The 20,382-nt window shown below is 46.7% G+C and overlaps 1 protein-coding gene across 2 annotated transcripts in view; it reads right to left on the reverse strand.

The window, feature by feature from the left end:
• Window positions 1–699: 699 nt before the first annotated feature.
• LOC137635616 (RNA polymerase II-associated protein 3-like) overlaps window positions 700–20,382 on the reverse strand; it is a 41,195-nt gene continuing 21,512 nt past the window's right edge. For both annotated transcript variants that reach the window (XM_068368087.1, XM_068368086.1), the window contains 2 exons: window positions 10,636–10,816; window positions 700–871 (listed from right to left, as the gene is read on the reverse strand). In XM_068368087.1, the coding sequence (XP_068224188.1) occupies window positions 786–871; window positions 10,636–10,816 (267 nt within the window). In that variant the 3' untranslated portion in view covers window positions 700–785. The remainder of the gene's footprint in view (window positions 872–10,635; window positions 10,817–20,382) is intronic.

The raw sequence follows: 20,382 nt of genomic DNA on the forward strand, positions 1-20,382 counted from the left end.
CCAAGGCAGTTCGGGAATGAGAGTTCTGTTAGGACGCCCTTCAAGGCCAGGACAGGTTTGCATATAAGCTGAAAAAGTACTTGTCACTAATATGCACAGTGAAAGAAAAGGGCACTCTGAAGCACAGCATGAAGTTGTGATCTTAGCCAGTTCGGGAATGAGAGTTCTGTTAGGACACCCTTCAAGGCCAGGACAGGTTTGCATATAAGCTGAAAAACCACTCATCACTGATATGCACAGTAAAAGAAAAAGGCACTCTGAAGCAAAGCATGAAGTTGTGATCTTAGCATGAGAAAACCGTCCAGGACGGCAACCAGAAGAAGAATGGCCCACCCTCACCCAATATGAAGGTACAGCAGTTAACCACGTATGGTTGGCAGATACGCAATTTTCTTTGTCTGGTCATAGGAAAGCAACTCTGGAGTAAACCCATATAAAAGACGAAGGGTTTGTATCCACACAGGAATAAATTATATTAATTTTATAAAGCTTGAAGTTAAATTGTAATGTAATGAAGACAATTATCGGCTGCAAAAGCATTATGTAATTGATTAAATCCATGATGTCTCATAACATTATTGTTCATCTTCAAAACTTATGGAATGTACGTACCTTCTAAGTACTGTATGCCATACTATTTACAAACTTACACATTTAAAAAAAAAAATTTTACTTATTTTAGGATAAGCAAACATCCAATGATTTTGAAAGTTTATTAACAGTGATAATGTCTTGTGTTTTTTAAGCAGAAAAGAATTTTAGGAATGGATGAAGTTCTCAAGCATCTATAGTAGGTTTTCTTCAAGTTTTGAGAGTAGTGCAGCATGCAACTTTTCCTGGCATTTGCATTTTTCGATTACTTCATGGAATACTGAAAGAGGAAAAAAAAGTAAGACATTGAAACAGCAAAATGGGTAAATCCTACTTACACTAAAGTCATGCAGATCATTTTAATAGAAGGAATCTTAAGCAAGAATCTTAAAAAGAAACCTTACTGTAAAAACAAAGGTAAGGCTGAATCTCAATTTATCTTTGTGCCTTCACAAATACAAACCATTGTTTTTTACTACAAGAGAAGGGTAACAGCAAAGCTGTAATACAGTGGGTAAAACTACAGGTATTTAACTTGCCAGCAGTGCAGAGGCTGTAGTTAACTGTAACTTCAATTGGATTTCAATCATTAGTACACTTTAAATCATCAGTACAATTTTTCCTTTCTGTTGGAAACTTGAGCAGTTTTTACTACAGGAATTATTTGAATTGTTTTTTTTTTCTATTTTCTCTTTCCAGCCTTGCCTGTGTGTGTCTGTGACTACTCATCATACATATTTCACCGCTATTCAGGACCTTCTGGTACCACTTGTGTGTGCGTTGTTGGTCCTTTAGTGATCGCCAGGCAGGGTACATGTAATCAGAGTCGGGAAGTTGTCCTTCAAAGGGAAGCAGTTCTGGGGATGTCAAAATCCCTTCTCCTTACAGGTTTCTTTTCCATCAACTTCCTCCGGAGGCCTTCGGGAATGAGGAATTCCATTAACCTTTTACAAACATCAAGGTTGAAGGTTATATTATTTTTTTTTTTTTTTTTTTTGCAAGGTGGTGAATTGAGAGAGGATCCCAAAGCACAAGCTGAACAACACAGAGTTCCTTTGTAACTATTTGTTCCTTTGCATGGTTCTGTGAGAGGTGTAGCGTCTACCGGCACTAGCTGTCACTTGCCCAAGTACGATGGTGGCCTTCTTGGAAGACTACGCCAACAACGACTTCGCCCTTCAGGAGGTCCTTCTACAGAGCTCCTCTGCTCCTTAGAGCATGCTCTCAATGTTGCTTATCATCCTTGCTTGATTTTTCCTCTTGAGAGGAAAATATTTGACGTCTCTGGCATCCTTTACCCTGATTTTCAAGGACCTTCTAGATCCAATGAGCAACTTCAACCTTCTAGATCCAGCAAGCAACTTCAAGATCCTGTTTCAGCTGCAGTCTAGTCATCCTTCGGGGTATACTACTCCAGATCTATCCTCTTCAGAGGAGGGTCTATGACGCCTTTACCGTCCTTCATCCTGACCTGCAGGAAACTTCATGGAACCAAGGGCCTTCTCGCCAGGCTGCACCCATCAGGAAGTCCTCCTCAGCATTGCTCCTTTGAGCATGCGCACAAGGTGCTTGTCAACGTTATCCTGAAACTTCCTCTCCTTTTCCTCAACCTTTGTGGCACTTCTTGTCCTTAAGAGTGACTGAGAAGGTAGTCTTTTTCCAGTCCATCTTGGTCCTGTTTCTTCTGTTGTCTTCATGGTCCTGTTCCTTTTGTTGCCACTGGTGTCTTTAGAGTCCGCAGCATAGTTGCAGTCACCATCGGAGGGAGAGCCTCTAAGCGAAGCACTGTCACCCAAATCCTGGTTTACCCCACCTGGTTACACTCTAATTGCGCTCCCAGTTGTACTCCACCTAGTTCTCTACAAAGCTTCACTAGATGACCCTTGTTAGCAACCATGCGTCTCGCAGAGGTGCATGGCACCAGTCACTAGGCGCTACTACACTCACATCTACAATAGATGCGTAGTTTTCTATATATGCTACTTCTGGAGGAGCTTTCTTGTCTTCTTGCACATTGACGCATCTCCCGACATGCCTCTTAGGCGCACCTCTTCTAAATGCCTCTTGCAAGACTCGAAAAAACTAGCACTGTATTGTCGCCTCGTTCTCTCCTCTCATTTGTGAAGTTTGCTCATCGAAGATGATGTGAGGGGCATACTTCAGATGACAATGAAGGATGGCCAATCATATTTAGTATCTTAGACAATTCGCATGATTTTCATCTTCCTCCAAGGTCACTGGAAGAGCTCTCCTGGTATTAGAAAGTTGAAACAACTGAACCTCGTAAGCGGAGAACAGTTCACCTTGATCCTCTAGTTATAGAGCGAAAGTTTTCAACCCTTTTTGTCTCACTCGGAGAGCTCATATCACAGGAATTTATCTCCAGTATGTTGGATGCCACGCTGTGTCCATCTCCTGACAGGGAAGAAGGATCCTGAAGTACAGGAGATTCAACCTAGAGAGCTAATTCACACACTCCTCTTTGAGGAGTAGTGTGACAGGTCTTTCCACTTCCATTTCCCCACGGTCCCCAGGAGGAATTGCTCTGGCTATACGGTTGCTTACACATCATTAAAAGTTTTAACTGCTGTATACCAGCTTCACTGTTATCCCTCCCCTATAGTAAAAAAACTCTGGTTCGTATAGTTAGGAATGTATGTTACCTTCATAGAACCCAGAAAATGTTATTTTCATTAGTAAAATAAATTTTTGAATATACTCACCCGATGATCATGTAGCTGTCAACTCCGTTGCCCGACAGAAATCTACGGTCGGGATACGCCAGCGATCGCTATACAGGTGGGGGTGTACTCACCAGCGCCATCTGTGGTCAGGTACTCAAGTACTTCTTGTCAACAAGACCTCAATTTTCTCCTCGGTCCACTGGTTCTCTATGGGGAGGAAGGGCGGGTCCTTTAAATCATGATCATCGGGTAAGTATATTCAAAAATTTATTTTACTAATGAAAATAACATTTTTCAATATCAATCTTACCCGATGGTCATGCAGCTGATTCACACCCAGGGTGGTGGGTGGAGACCAGTACACATGTTAACAAAGAAGCTAAGTATCCCGTATTTCATTTTATTAGTTATTCAAAATAACAATATAAAATAAATAAGTACCTGGTAAGGAAGTCGACTTGAACCATTACTCTGCCTTTAATAAGTACGTCTTCCTTACTGAGCGTAGCGGTCCTCTTAGGATGCTGAACGACTCTTAGGTGCTGAAGTATAAAGGGCTGCAACCCATACTAAAGGACCTCATCACAACCTCTAACCCAGGCGCTTCTCAAGAAAGAATTGACCACCTGCCAAATCAACCAGGATGCGGAAGGCTTCTTAGCCGACCGTACAACCCAAAAACAACAATAAAAGTAATCAAGAGAAAGGTTAAAAAGGTTATGGGATTATGGGAATGTAGTGGCTGAGCCCTCACCTACTACTGCACTCGCTGCTACGAATGGTCCCAGGGTGTAGCAGTTCTCGTAAAGAGACTGGACATCTTTGAGATAGAATGATGCGAACACTGACTTGCTTCTCCAATAGGTTGCATCCATAACACTCTGCAGAGAACGGTTCTGTTTGAAGGCCACTGAAGTAGCCACAGCTCTCACTTCATGTGTCCTTACCTTCAGCAAAGCAAGGTCTTCTTCCTTCATATGAGAATGAGCTTCTCTAATCAGAAGCCTGATGTAGTAAGAAACTGCGTTCTTAGACATTGGTAGCGAAGGCTTCTTAACAGCACACCATAAGGCTTCTGATTGTCCTCGTAAGGGTTTTGACCTTTTCAGATAGTACCTAAGAGCTCTGACTGGGCAAAGTACTCTCTCCAACTCGTTACCCACCAAGTTGGATAGGCTAGGGATCTCGAACGATTTAGGCCAAGGACGTGAAGGAAGCTCGTTTTTAGCCAAAAAACCGAGCTGCAAGGAACATGTAGCCGTTTCCGATGTGAAACCTATGTTCCTGCTGAAGGCGTGGATCTCACTTACTCTTTTAGCTGTTGCTAGGCATACGAGGAAAAGAGTTTTTAATGTGAGGTCCTTGAAAGAGGCTGATTGGAGCGGTTCAAATCTAGATGACATCAGGAACCTTAGGACCACGTCTAGATTCCAGCCTGGAGTGGACAACCGACGTTCCTTAGAGGTTTCAAAAGACCTAAGGATGTCCTGTAGATCTTTGTTGGAGGAAAGATCCAAGCCTCTGTGGTGGAAAACCGCTGCCAACATACTTCTGTAACCCTTGATCGTAGGAGCTGATAGGGATCTAACGTTCCTTAGATGTAACAGGAAGTCAGCAATCTGGGTTACAGTGGTACTGGTTGAGGAAACTGCATTGGCCTTGCACCAGCTTCGGAAGACTTCCCATTTAGATTGATAGACTCTGAGAGTGGATGTCCTCCTTGCTCTAGCAATCGCTCTGGCTGCCTCCTTCGAAAAGCCTCTAGCTCTTGAGAGTCTTTCGATAGTCTGAAGGCAGTCAGACGAAGAGCGTGGAGGCTTGGGTGTACCTTCTTTACGTGAGGTTGACGCAGAAGGTCCACTCTTAGAGGGAGAGTCCTGGGAACGTCGGCCAGCCATTGCAGTACCTCTGTGAACCATTCTCTCGCGGGCCAGAGGGGAGCAACCAACGTCAGCCGTGTCCCTTTGTGAGAGGCAAATTTCTGAAGTACCCTGTTGACAATCTTGAACGGCGGGAATGCATACAGGTCGAGATGGGACCAATCCAGCAGAAAGGCATCCACGTGAACTGCTGCCGGGTCTGGAATCGGAGAACAATACAATGGGAGCCTCTTGGTCATCGAGGTAGCGAACAGATCTATGGTTGGCTGACCCCACAGGGACCAAAGTCTGCTGCAAACATTCTTGTGAAGGGTCCACTCTGTGGGGATGACCTGACCCTTCCGGCTGAGGCGATCTGCCATGACATTCATATCGCCCTGAATGAACCTCGTTACCAGCGTGAGCCTTCGATCTTTTGACCAAATGAGGAGGTCCCTTGCGATCTCGAACAACTTCCTCGAATGAGTCCCCCCCTGCTTGGAGATGTAAGCCAAGGCTGTGGTGTTGTCGGAGTTCACCTCCACCACCTTGTTTAGCTGGAGGGACTTGAAGTTCATTAAGGCCAGATGAACCGCCAACATCTCCTTGCAATTGATGTGAAGTGTCCTCTGCTCCTGATTCCATGTTCCCGAGCATTCCTGTCCGTCCAATGTCGCACCCCAGCCCGAGTCTGATGCGTCCGAGAAGAGACGGTGGTCGGGGGTCTGAACAGCCAACGAAAGACCTTCCTTGAGAAGACCTCATCTCTTCGGAAACAGGAATTGAGACCGTCTCTAGCGTCATGTCCTTGATCCAGTGAGCAGCCAGATGATACTGAAGGGGGCGGAGGTGGAGTCTCCCTAACTCGATGAACAGGGCCAGCGATGAAAGTGTCCCTGTTAGACTCATCCACTGCCTTACTGAGCATCGGTTCCTTCTCAGCATGCTCAGGATGCACTCTAGGGCTTGGTTGATCCTTGGGACCGACGGAAAAGCCCGAAAAGCTCGACTCTGAATCTCCATACCCAGGTAAACAATGGTCTGGGATGGGACGAGCTGGGACTTCTCTAAATTGACCAGTAGGCCCAGTTCCTTGGTCAGATCCATAGTCCATCTGAGATTCTCCAGACAGCGACGACTTGTGGGAGCTCTTAAAAGCCAGTCGTCTAAATAGAGGGAGGCTCTGATGTCTGCCAAGTGAAGGAATTTCGCAATATTCCTCATCAGTCGCGTAAACACAAGAGGTGCCGTGCTTAGGCCAAAGCACAGGGCTTGGAACTGGTACACAACCTTTCCAAAGACGAATCTCAGGAAAGGTTGGGAGTCTGGATGGATGGGGACGTGAAAGTATGCGTCTTTCAGGTCTAACGAGACCATCCAGTCCTCCTGCCTGACCGCTGCTAGGACCGACTTCGTCGTCTCCATCGTGAACGTCTGCTTGGTGACATAAGCATTGAGCGCACTGACGTCCAGCACCGGTCTCCAACCTCCTGTCTTCTTGGCTACCAGGAAGAGACGGTTGTAAAAGCCCGGGGATTGATGGTCCCGGACTATGACCACTGCCTCCTTTTGTAGCAAGAGCGACACCTCTTGTTGCAACGCTAGCCTCTTGTCCTTCTCCTTGTAGTTGGGAGAGAGGTTGATGGGAGATGTAGCTAGAGGGGGATTGCGGCAGAACGGAATTCTGTATCCCTCCCTCAGCCACTTCACAGACTGAGCGTCTGCACCTCTGCTCTCCCAAGCTTGCCAGAAGGTCTTGAGTCTGGCTCCTACAGCTGTCTGGAGAGGAAGGCAGTCAAAACTTGCCTCTTGTGGACTTGGAACCCTTCTTGGACTTGCCACGGTGACTGTCTGCACGGGTACCTCCTCTGTTGGAGGTTCTGCCACGAAAGGGCGGGATGAACCTGGAAGCAGGTGTATCAACTGCTAAGGGGCGGTAAGGTTTAGGCACGGAAGAAGAAGAAGCCATGAGGTCATGCGTATCCTTCTGGAGAAGAGAGGCAGCCATCCCCTTAATTAACTCCTCCGGAAACAGACACTTGGAAAGAGGAGCAAACAGCAACTCTGACCTCTGGCAAGGGGTGATACCAGCAGATAAGAAGGAGCACAGATGTTCTCTTTTCTTGAGGACCCCTGATACATAAGAAGCCGCAAGCTCGCCAGACCCATCCCGTATTGCCTTGTCCATGCTGGACATGATCAGCATGGCTGAGTCCTTGTCAGAAGGGGAAGTCTTCCTGCTTAAGGCTCCCAGACACCAATCGAGGAAGTTGAATATCTCGAAGGCACGAAAGACTCCCTTAAACAAGTGATCAAGATCTGAAAAGGACCAGCAGATCTTCGAACGTCTCATAGCCGACCTGCGGGGAGAGTCAACCAGACTTGAGAAGTCGGCCTGGGCAGAGGCAGGAACCCCCAAGCCAGGTTCCTCTCCCGTGGCATACCAGACGCCCGACTTAGAAGCCAGCTTGGGAGGAGGAAACACAAAAGAGGTCCTTCCCAGTTGCTTCTTGGACTGCAACCAATCCCCCATAACCCTCAAAGCTCTCCTTGATGATCTGGCGAGAACAAGCTTGGTGAAAGCAGGCGCAGTAGTCTGCATGCCCAGAGCAAACTCGGAGGGAGGAGAACGAGGGGTTGCAGACACAAAGTGTTCAGGGTACAACTCTCTGAACAAAGCAAGGACTTTGCGAAAGTCTAAGGAGGGTGGCGAAGACTTGTGTCCTTCAACATCAGAGTGAGGATCATCTAGATGAACAGCTTCATCCTCAGAAACCTCCTCACCCGACAGTTGAGTTGTAAGAGGCAAAGGCAGAGCAGCAAGCTGAACGGCTGAATCCTGCAGAACGGGTGCATGCGTACCTGCGGATGCATCACCATGCCTCTGCTGGACAGACTGTGAGCTGGCAACAACAAAAGCAGAGGGCCGGTGAGAGGGAGGGTCTGCGGTGGGCTGAGGAGGATGCGGTTTGGTATGCAGAGCATGCTGTAAGGCATGCGGCTCATGCTGCATGGCATGCGGCTCATGCTGCATGGGATGCGGCTCATGCTGCATGGTATGCGGCTCATGCTGCATGGGATGAGGCTCATGCTGCATGGTATGAGGCTCATGCTGCATGGAATGCGGCTCATGCTGCATGGTATGCGGAGCATGCTGTAAGGTCTGCAGAGCATGCTGCATGGGCTGAGGAGAATGCCGCATAGTGCTGGAACCCGGCAACTCCCGATGCGGCAGCTCACGCATGTAAGCAGAAGGTGCAGCACGAACATGCGTCTGGCAGTGAGGACTGCGCAACGGTGGAGGAGCTCTCACAGGAGGAGGGGTGTTAACCTTCTCTGCATGATACTCCTGCATAAAAGCCGCAAGCTGAGACTGCATAGTCTGCAGCATGGACCACTTAGGGTCTACTGTGGTGGGAGCAGAGGCCTGTTGAGGGACCACTCTACCTCTCTTGGGAGGTGTGCAGTCATCAGATGACTGCGGCGAGTCCGAACTGACCCAGTGGCTACACCTGGGCCGTTGGACTAGCTCGGAAGGGACCTTCCGTTTGAGCGGTCGTGAGACCTTTGTCCACCGTTTCCTCCTAGAAACCTCTTCCACAGACGAGGAATGTAAGGGCTCATTCGTCTGGGAGTGGAAGGGACGATCCTTAGCAGATACGTCCGCAACCACTGAGGATACATCTGTGCGCCGATCAAGGCCTGCCGAACCCTTTGGTCCTTCGACATTGCTTCTCCCCTGGGCTTGGGAGCTTGCAAGAGGTCCCGGACTGGGAGGACGACTGGCACGCACAGATGTATCCTCATGCGCAACACTGACACTGACACTATGCACAGCACTAGCACTAACACTTCCCACTGCACTCTTCGCTTTCAGCTCTCTGACATCTGCCAAGAGCTGATTGCGGTCACTAACCAACGACTCCACCTTATCACCGAGAGCCTGAATGGCACGCAACATATCAGCCATTGCAGGCTGAGCACTCGTAGCAGGTTCGGGGGTCACCACCACAGGGGAAGGAAAAGGTTGAGGGGCATGGGGAGAGGAAATATCCAAAGAGCGAGAAGAACTCCTCCTATCTCTCTCCTTCTCTAACCTACGAGTATATCTGAGGAATTCATTAAAATCGAATTCCGAAAGCCCAGCACATTCCCCACATCGATCTTCCAATTGACAGGATTTTCCCCTACAATTGGAACATACGGTGTGAGGATCAACAGAGGCCTTCGGAAGACGCCTATTACAAGTCCTAACACTACATCGCCTGTATTTAGGAACTTGGGAATGGTCAGACATCTTGAATTTTATAAGTAGTCAAAGGGGGAATTCCAAAGTAAAGCAAAGATCGTTAACCAATGAATCTAATTAATACCAAAAGCTTGCTAAGCTAAGGCTAAAGCTTCCTGTAAAGCGAAGGCTAAATTTCAGAGCAAATACTTCACCAAAACGTGAACAAAAGACTCCAAAATCAACAGCGTATCCATGTAGGTCTTGCCGGTGGCACGACAGAGGAAAAATTGAGGTCTTGTTGACAAGAAGTACTTGAGTACCTGACCACAGATGGCGCTGGTGAGTACACCCCACCTGTATAGCGATCGCTGGCGTATCCCGACCGTAGATTTCTGTCGGGCAACGGAGTTGACAGCTACATGATCATCGGGTAAGATTAATATTGAAAAACTAAAATTACCTGAGAATGTGTTCTTAAAGAATACATTATACATATATGAGATTCAACGTATTATAAAACCAAGAAATTTAATAACAACAAACTGAAAATATTAAATATATTAAGGTTTTACGCTTTAAAATGATGAAGGATAGAAAGCAAGGTGGAGTAAGACTGCTATTGCCAAGAATACTGTAAATGCTTAAAGACTAACACTATAGACCTTGTTTATCACTAGTAAAGTTTGAAAACAAATATAATTATGCAAAAACTAGGTGTATTGTTTTTCTAAAACTATACAGCATTCATTCCCTTGTCATTTTGACCATTCAGATACAGCCTATGAGCTGTCTTTCTAGATTATTTCCATCATTACACAGTTGAAGAATGTCATGAAATTTAATATTGAATATATTAATGTTCTAGGCTTTAAAATGATAAAGGATAGAAAGCAAGGAGGAGTAACACTGCTGTTACCAAGGATACTGTAAATGCTTAAAGAACAATACTATAAACCTTGTTGAAAAGTAAAGTTTAAAAACATATAAATATGCAAAAACTAGGTGTATTGTTTTTCTAAAACTATACAGTATTCATTCCCTTGTCATTTTGACCACTGGATAATGACCATTCAGATATGGCCCATGAGCTGTCTTTCTAGATTAATTCATTAGACAGTTGAAGAATGTCATGAAATTGAATATAAACACATACTTTAATGTTTGGCATTAGAAATAACTTGATTTGTTTGCCGCAGAATTCAGTGATACGGATTTACTATATAATTTATTCTCTATTCAAACAGGATGGAGAACCATAAATCATCCTTACCTTTCTTTTGTTTAGTGTCGAGAAACATCATGTTAACACTGAAACCATCTGACTTGGCCAAGGCACTGAGGTATGCCACCACTTCCTCCGGACTGAATTCGTCCCATCTCAGTGCCGACACGAAATCTACAAATACTTCCGGTTCTAAGTCTACATCTTGGAAAAATGATGGCTGGATTCCCTGCAAATTTATATTTATATTATTATTTATATTCTAAAACTCATCAATTATATATAGAAAAACTTAAATCAAGAGCATTACCTTATTTAACCAGCCTCTCAAAATAATAAAATGTCAAATGTATGATGAAATTTAAATGATTTCTTCAGATGATCCACCTGGATGTTTCTTTTGCCCAGGATGAAATGGGCTGAAAGAGAGATCGCACCGTCTTCCAACCACTGCAGTCTCTCTACTGCCAGCTAGCACAGCTGATGTGAAACTTTGCCTTCCTTCTTATAGATGTAGGACACCACAGTGTTGTTGTCTCTCACTGGCACCACCGAGTGTCCCTCAAGCAGTCGCTGAAAATGCTGCATTATTAACTTCGCTGCCTTCATCTCCAGAAAACTGATGTGCTGTAGACGATCTGGTTCTGACCACTCTCCAGATACTAACAGTTGGCCAAGGTGAGCCTCCCAACCTTCGGTGGAAACATCTGTGAAGAGCCTGAATTCTGGGGGAGCTACTGCCAAAGGAGACACCTTCTTATGGTTTAATCAGTCCAACTACCAGAGAAGGTCTTTTCTGGAGTGTGGTCCTACATGGATCAACCTCTAGGGATCACCCCGATGTTAAGACAGATTTTTAGGTCCCATTGCAGGTTTCTCGTACGGAGTTTCCTCCATGGGAAACAGGCGTCCTATTGAAGCTAGATGGCCTAGTTAACATCTGCCATCGCCAAGCTGGAAAAACAGACTGTCGAGTAAAATGGGAAGGCAATGCGAAGCTGCCGAAAAATTCCATCTTCTGATGGAAAGACATTCCCAGGTAGACTAGTTCCCAAGTCAGAGGTTGGACAGACTTTTCCAGATATATCACGATCCCTAGATCCAGACAAAACTCGAGAAGCTTGTCTTGGTGATCCAGTAGAGTTTCTACTGAGTCTGCGAGGCTGCCAGTTGTCAAGTACCATAGCATATACATCCCGTTATTGTGAGCCAAAAATAGTACCAGTTCGAAAACCTACGTAAAAACCTGAGGAGCTGTCGACAGGCTGAAGCAGAGGACCTTGAGCTGGTATACTTGTCCGTCCGCCTGCTATATCAAATAAGAACTTCCTAGAGGCCAGAAGGATCGGGATCTGAAAGTAGGCATCTTTCAGATCCAGAGTGACCATGAAGTCTACTGGTCTGACAGCTTGAAACGACCGTGGTTGCAGTCTTCAACTTGAATTTGGTCTTTCTGATGAACAGGTTCAGAGTTTAAGGTTGATGATGGTCTCCAGCTTCCAGACGCCTTCTCAACAAGGAAAAGTTGAGGCTCCCGTCACTGACCTTCTGGAAAACATCCTTAATCTTCCTTCTCGATCATCTTCTGGATCTCCTGTTGGAAGGCATGTTGTTTCTCCAAGACCTATTTATGATGATGATATTTGATGCACGAAGTGGATGGTCCAGTCCTCCGCACCGTATGACCGCACCTCCTCCAATTCCTGCAGCCCCCTGGTTGTGAGGTAAGATAATTGTCAATCCTATTAGTGATTTCTTCCAAGCCCGCCCGTCCAACAGTGAGACTGGAATACTTGAAGGCCTCAACAGTCAAAGGGTACCCATCCTCTTTAAATCATGAGAAGAAGCATTAGGGGAACCACTCTGAGGAGGAGGCAACGCCGTTTTGCTAGGGTACCCGACTGAGCTTCCTATCCCAAGTTTGGACCACAAGCCAGATAACCACTGCTCTGACTTGACAATGATCATACACAGGCGTACAATTCAGACCTGTTTTCCAAGGACACCATCGAACTTGGAGAGCTTTTGATGGCTTTGGTATCCAACAAGAAAAAGAAGAGATGGCAAGAGCCAATACCCAGCTCACATGACTTGGAACAATAAGAAAGCATGGAAAATGATCAGTACAGTAAACTGAACTCTGATAAGAATTTCCAAAAAGGACTAGGTGCAGTAACTCCTAACATAGTAGCAAAACACCTCTTACTTAATGGAAAGCCATATGGCAAACAATCGGGACATCTCAAAAGAATGAAGGACAAAATCAGACGTGCCATGCAAGAAAACAAGTTTGAACCATTCACTGTTGAAGAACTCCAAGAAGCTGCTGGGCTGGACAACACTATATCTGAGATAATACTGCACTGTGGCAGGACTAAATCATGTGTATTGGCACTCCTTCCAATGATTCCTAAGAGCTTCAGCCAGTATCTCGCCAGTATCTCTCCTCTGCATCTTATATAAACTGTACGAACAGATGATTATGGCCTGCATACCTCCTACAATCGAAGAATGTTATTTTTATTAATAAAATAAATTTTTGAATATACTTACCCGATAATCATGTAGCTGTCAACTCCGTTGCCCGACAGAATTCTATGGAGGGATACGCCAGCTATCACAATACTAGAAGGGGGTGTACTTACCAGCGCCACCTGTGGCCAGGTACTCAATCATTTGTTGTTGACACCTCCTCAATTATTCCTCGGTCCACTGGTTCTCTCTGGGGAGGAAAGGGAGGGTCGATTAAATCATGATTATCGGGTAAGTATATTCAAAAATTTATTTTATTAATAAAAATAACATTTTTCAATATTAAACTTACCCGATAATCATGTAGCTGATTCACACCCAGGGAGGTGGGTGAAAACCAGTGTACAAGATTAAAGGATAGCTAAGTATCCCAAATTTCATATAACAGTTATCTCAAATAACAATGAAATAATAAGTACCTGGTAAGGAAGTCGAATAGAACCGTTACTCTGCCTTTTATTTAAAGTTCGTCTTCCTTACTGAGCGCAGCGTTCCTCTTGGAGGCTGAATCAACCCAAAGGTGCCAAAGTACAAGGGGTTGCAACCCTACTAAAGGACCTCTACCAAACCTTTAACCCAGGCGCTTCTCAAGAATGAATAGACCACCCGCCAAATCCAAGGATGCGGAAGGCTTCTTAGCCTACCGTAACAACCATAAAAACAACAATAAAAGTATTCAAGAGAAAGGTTAAAAAGGTTATGGGATTAAGGGAATGTAGTGGCTGAGCCCTCACCTACTACTGCACTCGCTGCTACGAATGGTCCCAGGGTGTAGCAGTTCTCGTAAAGAGACTGGACATCTTTCAGATAAAATGATGCAAACACTGACTTGCTCCTCCAATAGGTTGCATCCATAATGCTCTGCAGAGAACGGTTTTTATTAAAGGCCAACGAAGTAGCTACAGCTCTTACTTCGTGGGTCCTTACCTTCAGCAATGCAAGGTCTTCCTCCTTTAAGTGAGAATGTGCTTCTCTGATCAGAAGCCTTATATAGTACGAAAGCCCATTCTTGGACATGGGTCTCGAGGGTTTCTTGATGGCACACCATAAGGCTTCTGACTGTCCTCGAATAGGTTTAGACCTCTTCAGATAATATTTGAGAGCTCTGACAGGGCAAAGAACTCTCTCTAGTTCGTTACCTACCATGTTGGAGAGGCTAGGTATTTCGAACGATCTAGGCCAAGGACGTGAAGGAAGCTCGTTCTTTGCTAGGAATCCAAGCTGAAAAGAACATGTAGCTGATTCGGTTGTGAAACCAATGTTCTTGCTGAAGGCATGAACCTCACTGACTCTCTTAGCTGTTGCAAGGCAAACGAGAAAAGCAGTCTTGAGGGTAAGATCCTTGAAGGAAGCTGACTGGAGAGGTTCGAACCTAGATGTCATAAGGAACCTTAAGACTACGTCTAGATTCCAGCCTGGAGTGGAAAGACGACGTTCTTTAGACGTCTCAAAAGACTTGAGAATGTCTTGAAGGTCCTTGTTGGAAGACAGGTCCAAACCCCTGTGGCGGAGGACTGAGGCCAACATGCTCCTATACCCTTTAATCGTAGGTGTTGAAAGGGATCTCTCATTCCTAAGATGAAGAAGGAAGTCAGCTATTTGGATCACAGAGGTATTGGTAGAGGATATTGAATTGGCTCTACACCAGCTTCGGAAGACCTCCCACTTAGACTGGTAGACTCTACGAGTGGAAATTCTTCTAGCTCTGGCAATCGCACTGGCTGCCTCCTTCGAAAAGCCTCTAGCTCTAGCGAATCTTTCGACAGTCTGAAGGCAGTCAGTCGAAGAGCGTGGAGGTTTGGGTGCAACCTGTCTACGTGTGGTTGACGTAGAAGGTCCACTCTTAGAGGTAGAGTCCTGGGGAAGTCGACTAGCCATTGAAGTACCTCTGTGTACCATTCTCTTGCAGGCCAAAGGGGAGCAACCAGCGTCAGCCGTGTCCCTTCGTGCGAGACGAATTTCTGCAGAACTTTGTTTATAATCTTGAACGGAGGGAATGCGTACAGGTCGAGATGGGACCAGTTCAGAAGAAAAGCATCCACATGAACCGCTGCAGGGTCTGGAACAGGGGAACAATAAAGCGGAAGTCTCTTGGTGATGGAGGTGGCAAACAGATCTATGGTAGGTTGACCCCACAAGGTCCAAAGTCTGTTGCACACACTCTTGTGAAGGGTCCATTCCGTGGGAATGACCTGATTCCTTCTGCTGAGGCGATCCGCTGAAACATTCATATCGCCCTGGATGAACCTCGTGACCAGTGTGAGGTTTAGACCTCTTGACCAAATGAGGAGGTCCCTTGCGATCTCGTAAAGGCTCCTCGAATGGGTCCCTCCTTGCTTGGAGATGTAAGCCAAGGCTGTGGTGTTGTCTGAATTCACCTCCACCATTTTGCCTAGCAGGAGGGACTTGAAGTTCAACAGGGCAAGATGAACTGCTAACAGTTCCTTGCAGTTGATGTGGAGTAATCCTTGTTCCTTGTTCCATACTCCTGAGCATTCCCGTCCGTCCAAGGTCGCACCCCAGCCCGAGTCCGATGCATCCGAGAAGAGATGAAGATGGGGGGTCTGGATGGCCAATGATAGACCCTCCTTGAGAAGGAGATTGTGCTTCCACCACCGGAGAGTGGTCTTCATCTCTTGGTTGATAGGGATAGAGACCGCTTCTAGAGTCGAGCCCTTGTCCCAATGAGCTGCAAGATGGAATTGAAGAGGGCGGAGGTGGAGTCTCCCTAGCTCGACAAACAGGGCCAGAGATGAGAGGGTCCCTGTGAGACTCATCCACTGTCTCACTGAGCAATTGCTCCTCTTCAGCATGCTCATGATGCACTCTAGGGCTTGGTTTATCCTGGGGGCCGATGGAAAAGCCCGAAAATCCCGACTCTGAATCTCCATTCCCAGGTACACAATGGATTGGGAGGGAATGAGTTGAGATTTCTCTATATTGACTAATAGACCTAGGTCTCTGATTAGATCTAAAGTCCAAGAGAGGTTCTCCAGACAACGACGACTCGTGGAGGCTCTCAACAGCCAGTCGTCTAGGTAGAGGGAGGCTCTGATGTTCGATAAGTGCAGGAATTTCGCTACATTCCTCATCAGATGAGTAAAGACCATAGGAGCTGTGCTTAGGCCAAAACACAGGGCTTGGAACTGATAGACAACCTTTCCGAAAACGAATCTCAGGAAAGGTTGGGAGTCTGGATGAATGGGAACGTGAAAGTATGCATCTTTCAAGTCCAACGAGACCATCCAGTCCTCCTGTCTGACCGCTGCTAAGACCGACTTGGTCGTCTCCATTGTGAACGTCTGCTTGGTGACATACTCGTTGAGAGAGCTGACGTCCAGCACCGGTCTCCAACCTCCTGTCTTTTTGGCTACAAGAAAGAGACAGTTGTAGAAGCCCGGGGATTGATGGTCCCGGACTATAACCACTGCCTTCTTCTGCACAAGTAGCGACACCTCCTGTTGCAATGCTAGCCTCTTGTCCTCTTCTTTGTAGTTGGGAGAGAGGTTGATGGGCGATGTGGTCAGAGGCGGTTTGAGGCAGAATGGAATCCTGTAACCGTACCTCAGCCAACTGACAGACTGTGCGTCTGCACCTCTCTTCTCCCAGGCTTGCCAGAAGATCTTGAGTCTGGCTCCTACTGTTGTCTGGAGAATCTGAGAGTCAGTGCTTTCCCTTAGATGTCCTGGGTCCTTTCCTAGACTTGCCCCTGTGAGAGTCTGGACGGGAGCTTCCTCGGCTGGGGGCTCTACCACGAAAGGGCGGTATGAACCTAGTGGCCGGGGTATCAGCCACTGGGGAGCGATAAGTCTTGGGGACAGAGGTGGTAACCTTAGACTTACGAGCCGATGAGGCTACAAGATCGTGCGTGTCCTTCTGTATCAGGGCAGCCGACAAGTCCTTAACTAGCTCCTCGGGAAAGAGGAACTTTGAGAGTGGAGCAAAAAGGAGCTGTGACCGCTGGCACGGTGTAATGCTGGCTGAGAGGAAGGTACACAGTTGTTCCCTTTTCTTCAACACCCCTGATACAAATAACGACGCTAGCTCACCCGATCCATCCCTGATGGCCCTATCCATGCAGGACATAATAAGCATGGCAGAGTCTTTGTCCGCAGGAGATGTTTTCTTGCTGAGGGCTCCCAGGCACCAGTCGAGAAAGTTGAACATTTCGAAAGCTCTGAACAACCCTTTCAGAAGATGATCCAGGTCTGAGAAGGTCCAACAAACCTTCGAGCGTCTCATCGCAGTCCTCCTAGGCGAGTCCACCAGACTTGAGAAGTCAGCCTGGGCAGAGGCAGGTACTCCCAAGCCTGGTGCTTCCCCTGTGGCATACCAAACGCAACCTTTCGAAGCGAGCTTCGTTGGAGGGAACATGAAGGAAGTCTTGCCCAGGTGTTGTTTAGACTGAAGCCACTCCCCTAAGATCCTTAAAGCCCTCTTGGAGGATCTAGCTAGGACAAGCTTAGTATAGTTCGACTTAGCTTGTTGTACGCCTAGCGAAAACTCAGATGGAGGAGAGCGGGGAACAGCAGAGACGAAGTGGTCAGGGTAAAGCTCCCTGAGTAGAGCCAAGACCTTTCAAAAATCAATAGACAATGGAGAAAGCTTAGACTCCTCCACGTCTGATGAGGGATCAAGGTGTGCCTCCTCATCATCCGACACTTCATCAGCAGAGGGTAGCGAAGCAATAGGACCAGAATGCTGAACCGCAGAGTCAGAACGGGTAGGAACAATAACAGAGGTTTCCTCATCTTGAGGGAAAACCTGAGGCTCAGACTGCATAGGCTGAACAACAGACGGAGCAGAAGGCAGGCGCATGGGTGAAGGAGGTTGACTCCTAGCAAGAGTTGAACCCAAGGATTGCACAAGCTGAGCGGAGGACGGAGGCGGAGTAGTCCGTTCCTGTTCCTGTGAGATGAGTGGAGCATGAGAAGGTTGAGGCTGCGCAGAACAAGGTAAAGTTCTCGCAAGCTGAGGCTCCTGAGGCGCAAGTCCATGGTGTAGAGGAGCTTGCCTAGATGAGGGTTGAGCTCGCTGCAGCGATGGTTGAGCAGACAGACTCACGGAGGGGAGAGGTTGTTGTACCCCAACCGAGAGTTGCACCACTGGTGGAGCAGCAAGGGGAGGAGGAGGAAGAGTGGAATAACTCTCCTGATCCCAAAGCAAGGGTTGCCTTAAAGAAGGCTGAGGCTGAACAACACTGGGAACAGCAAACTCCGAAAGTGGCTCAACATCGTACGCCTGGCAGATGGTGCTGCGACCAGGCGGAGCAGGTGCAGGCTGGGCGAGCACAGGCGGAGCAGGTGCAGGCTGGGCGAGCACAGGCGGAGCGAGAACAGGTGGAGGGAGTGTAGGCGGAGGAGGAGGTGCAACACTCTCAGCCCGACACTCACGCATCAAGTCCGAAAGCTGAGCTTGCATGGACTGAAGCAGGGTCCACTTGGGGTCGGCAGAAACGATAACAGACTGAGGTAAAGTCACAGTCGGGGTCTGTATAGGCAGAACCTTACTCCTCTTGGGCGGAGTACAGTCGACCGATGACTGAGGCGAGTCGGAGCTGAGCCAATGACTACAACCTGGCTGAACACTCGCTGACTGAACTCTACGTTTAAGCGGTCTCGAGACCTGAGACCAACGTTTCTTCCCTGCATGAAGATCAGCGGACGAGAAGACGGGCTCAATCGTCTGCAGGTGGGAGTGACGGTCTAAGGAAGACACGCCCGCAACCACCGAGGATAATTCTGTGCGCCTAACAAGGCCTGTCGAACCCTTAAGCCCTTCGACATTGCTTCTCCCCTGGGCATGGGAGCTTGCAAGAGGTCCCGGACTGGGAGGACGACTGGCTCGCACAGAAAAATCCTCACGCACCACACTGGCACCACTAGCACTTGGCACTGCACAGACACTAGCACTCGTCACAGCACTGGCACTATTTCCACCCACTGCACTCTTGACCTTCAGTTCTTTAACCTCGGCCATCAGAGACTTATGGTCACTTACCACTGATTCTACTTATAAAAAGGATTCCAGTATGCGACAGCCGTTAATCTAAGAGAATACTTCACCAAATATCCATGAATAAACTCGAAGACCATGAGCGTATCCCAGAACGTCTAGCCGGAAGCACGACAGAGGAATAATTGAGGAGGTGTCAACAACAAATGATTGAGTACCTGGCCACAGGTGGCGCTGGTAAGTACACCCCCTTCTAGTATTGTGATAGCTGGCGTATCCCTCCATAGAATTCTGTCGGGCAACGGAGTTGACAGCTACATGATTATCGGGTAAGTTTAATATTGAAAAACAATAATTGACACCAGATCAGGCTGGCTTTAGGTCAGGAAGACCCTGCTACTCCCAGGTATTTAGCTTCATTCAGTATATTGAGGATGGCTTTGAGCTTGGAAAAATAACAGGGGCAATATTTGTTGACCTAACAGCAGCCTATGACACTGTGAACCACAGGTTGCTTCTTTTTAAACTTGCCAAAGTTAATCGCAACTCAAGCATTGTGTATATCATCAAGTTGCTGCTGAGTAACAGAGTTTTCTTTGTTGAAATAGACGGTAGGAAAAGCAGATGGCGAAAACAAAACTACCCTCCCACAGGGGTCCGTGTTTAGCGGCCCCCAAGCTTTTCAACATTATTCCAATGAACAACCACATATTTATATATGAAGATGATCTTTGCCTAGTCATACAATCTGATTCATTTACTACCATTGAGAGGAAATTACCAAATGCTTTGAAACATCTTAATGAACACTACAAGCAAAACTTCCTAAATGCAAACCCAGAAAAAACACGGGTATGTGCTTTCAATCTTAAAACCTACCTCGCAAAAGGGAACATATTAAATCGAGGTATAGTAGCTTTCCTATCAAATTAGGCATTACATTAGACCAAACACTATCTTTTAGCGAGCATGTAAGGAAAGTAAAGGTAGGTAGGTACCAGAAATAACCTCCTCAGCAAACTTGCCAATTAAAATTGGAGAACAAATCCTCAAACGCTTAAACAAACTGCTCTGGCACTCAATTTCTCCACTGCTGAACACTGCTCACTAATCTGAGAAAGGCCATGATATTCCCGTAAAATTGACACCGAACCTATCTGTGAAAAGTCATTGTCACTGAACTCTATCAAGCATGTTGCATCATTACTGGTGCAACATGCAACTAGATTGGCAAGCATTGCACCACCAAACAGCCCATTTAAAGACCCCAAAATTATAAACAAGGCAATGATGAAAGGCACCTGCTCT

The sequence above is a fragment of the Palaemon carinicauda genome, unplaced genomic scaffold (genome assembly GCF_036898095.1).
Source record: "Palaemon carinicauda isolate YSFRI2023 unplaced genomic scaffold, ASM3689809v2 scaffold149, whole genome shotgun sequence".
Taxonomy (NCBI): domain Eukaryota; kingdom Metazoa; phylum Arthropoda; class Malacostraca; order Decapoda; family Palaemonidae; genus Palaemon; species Palaemon carinicauda.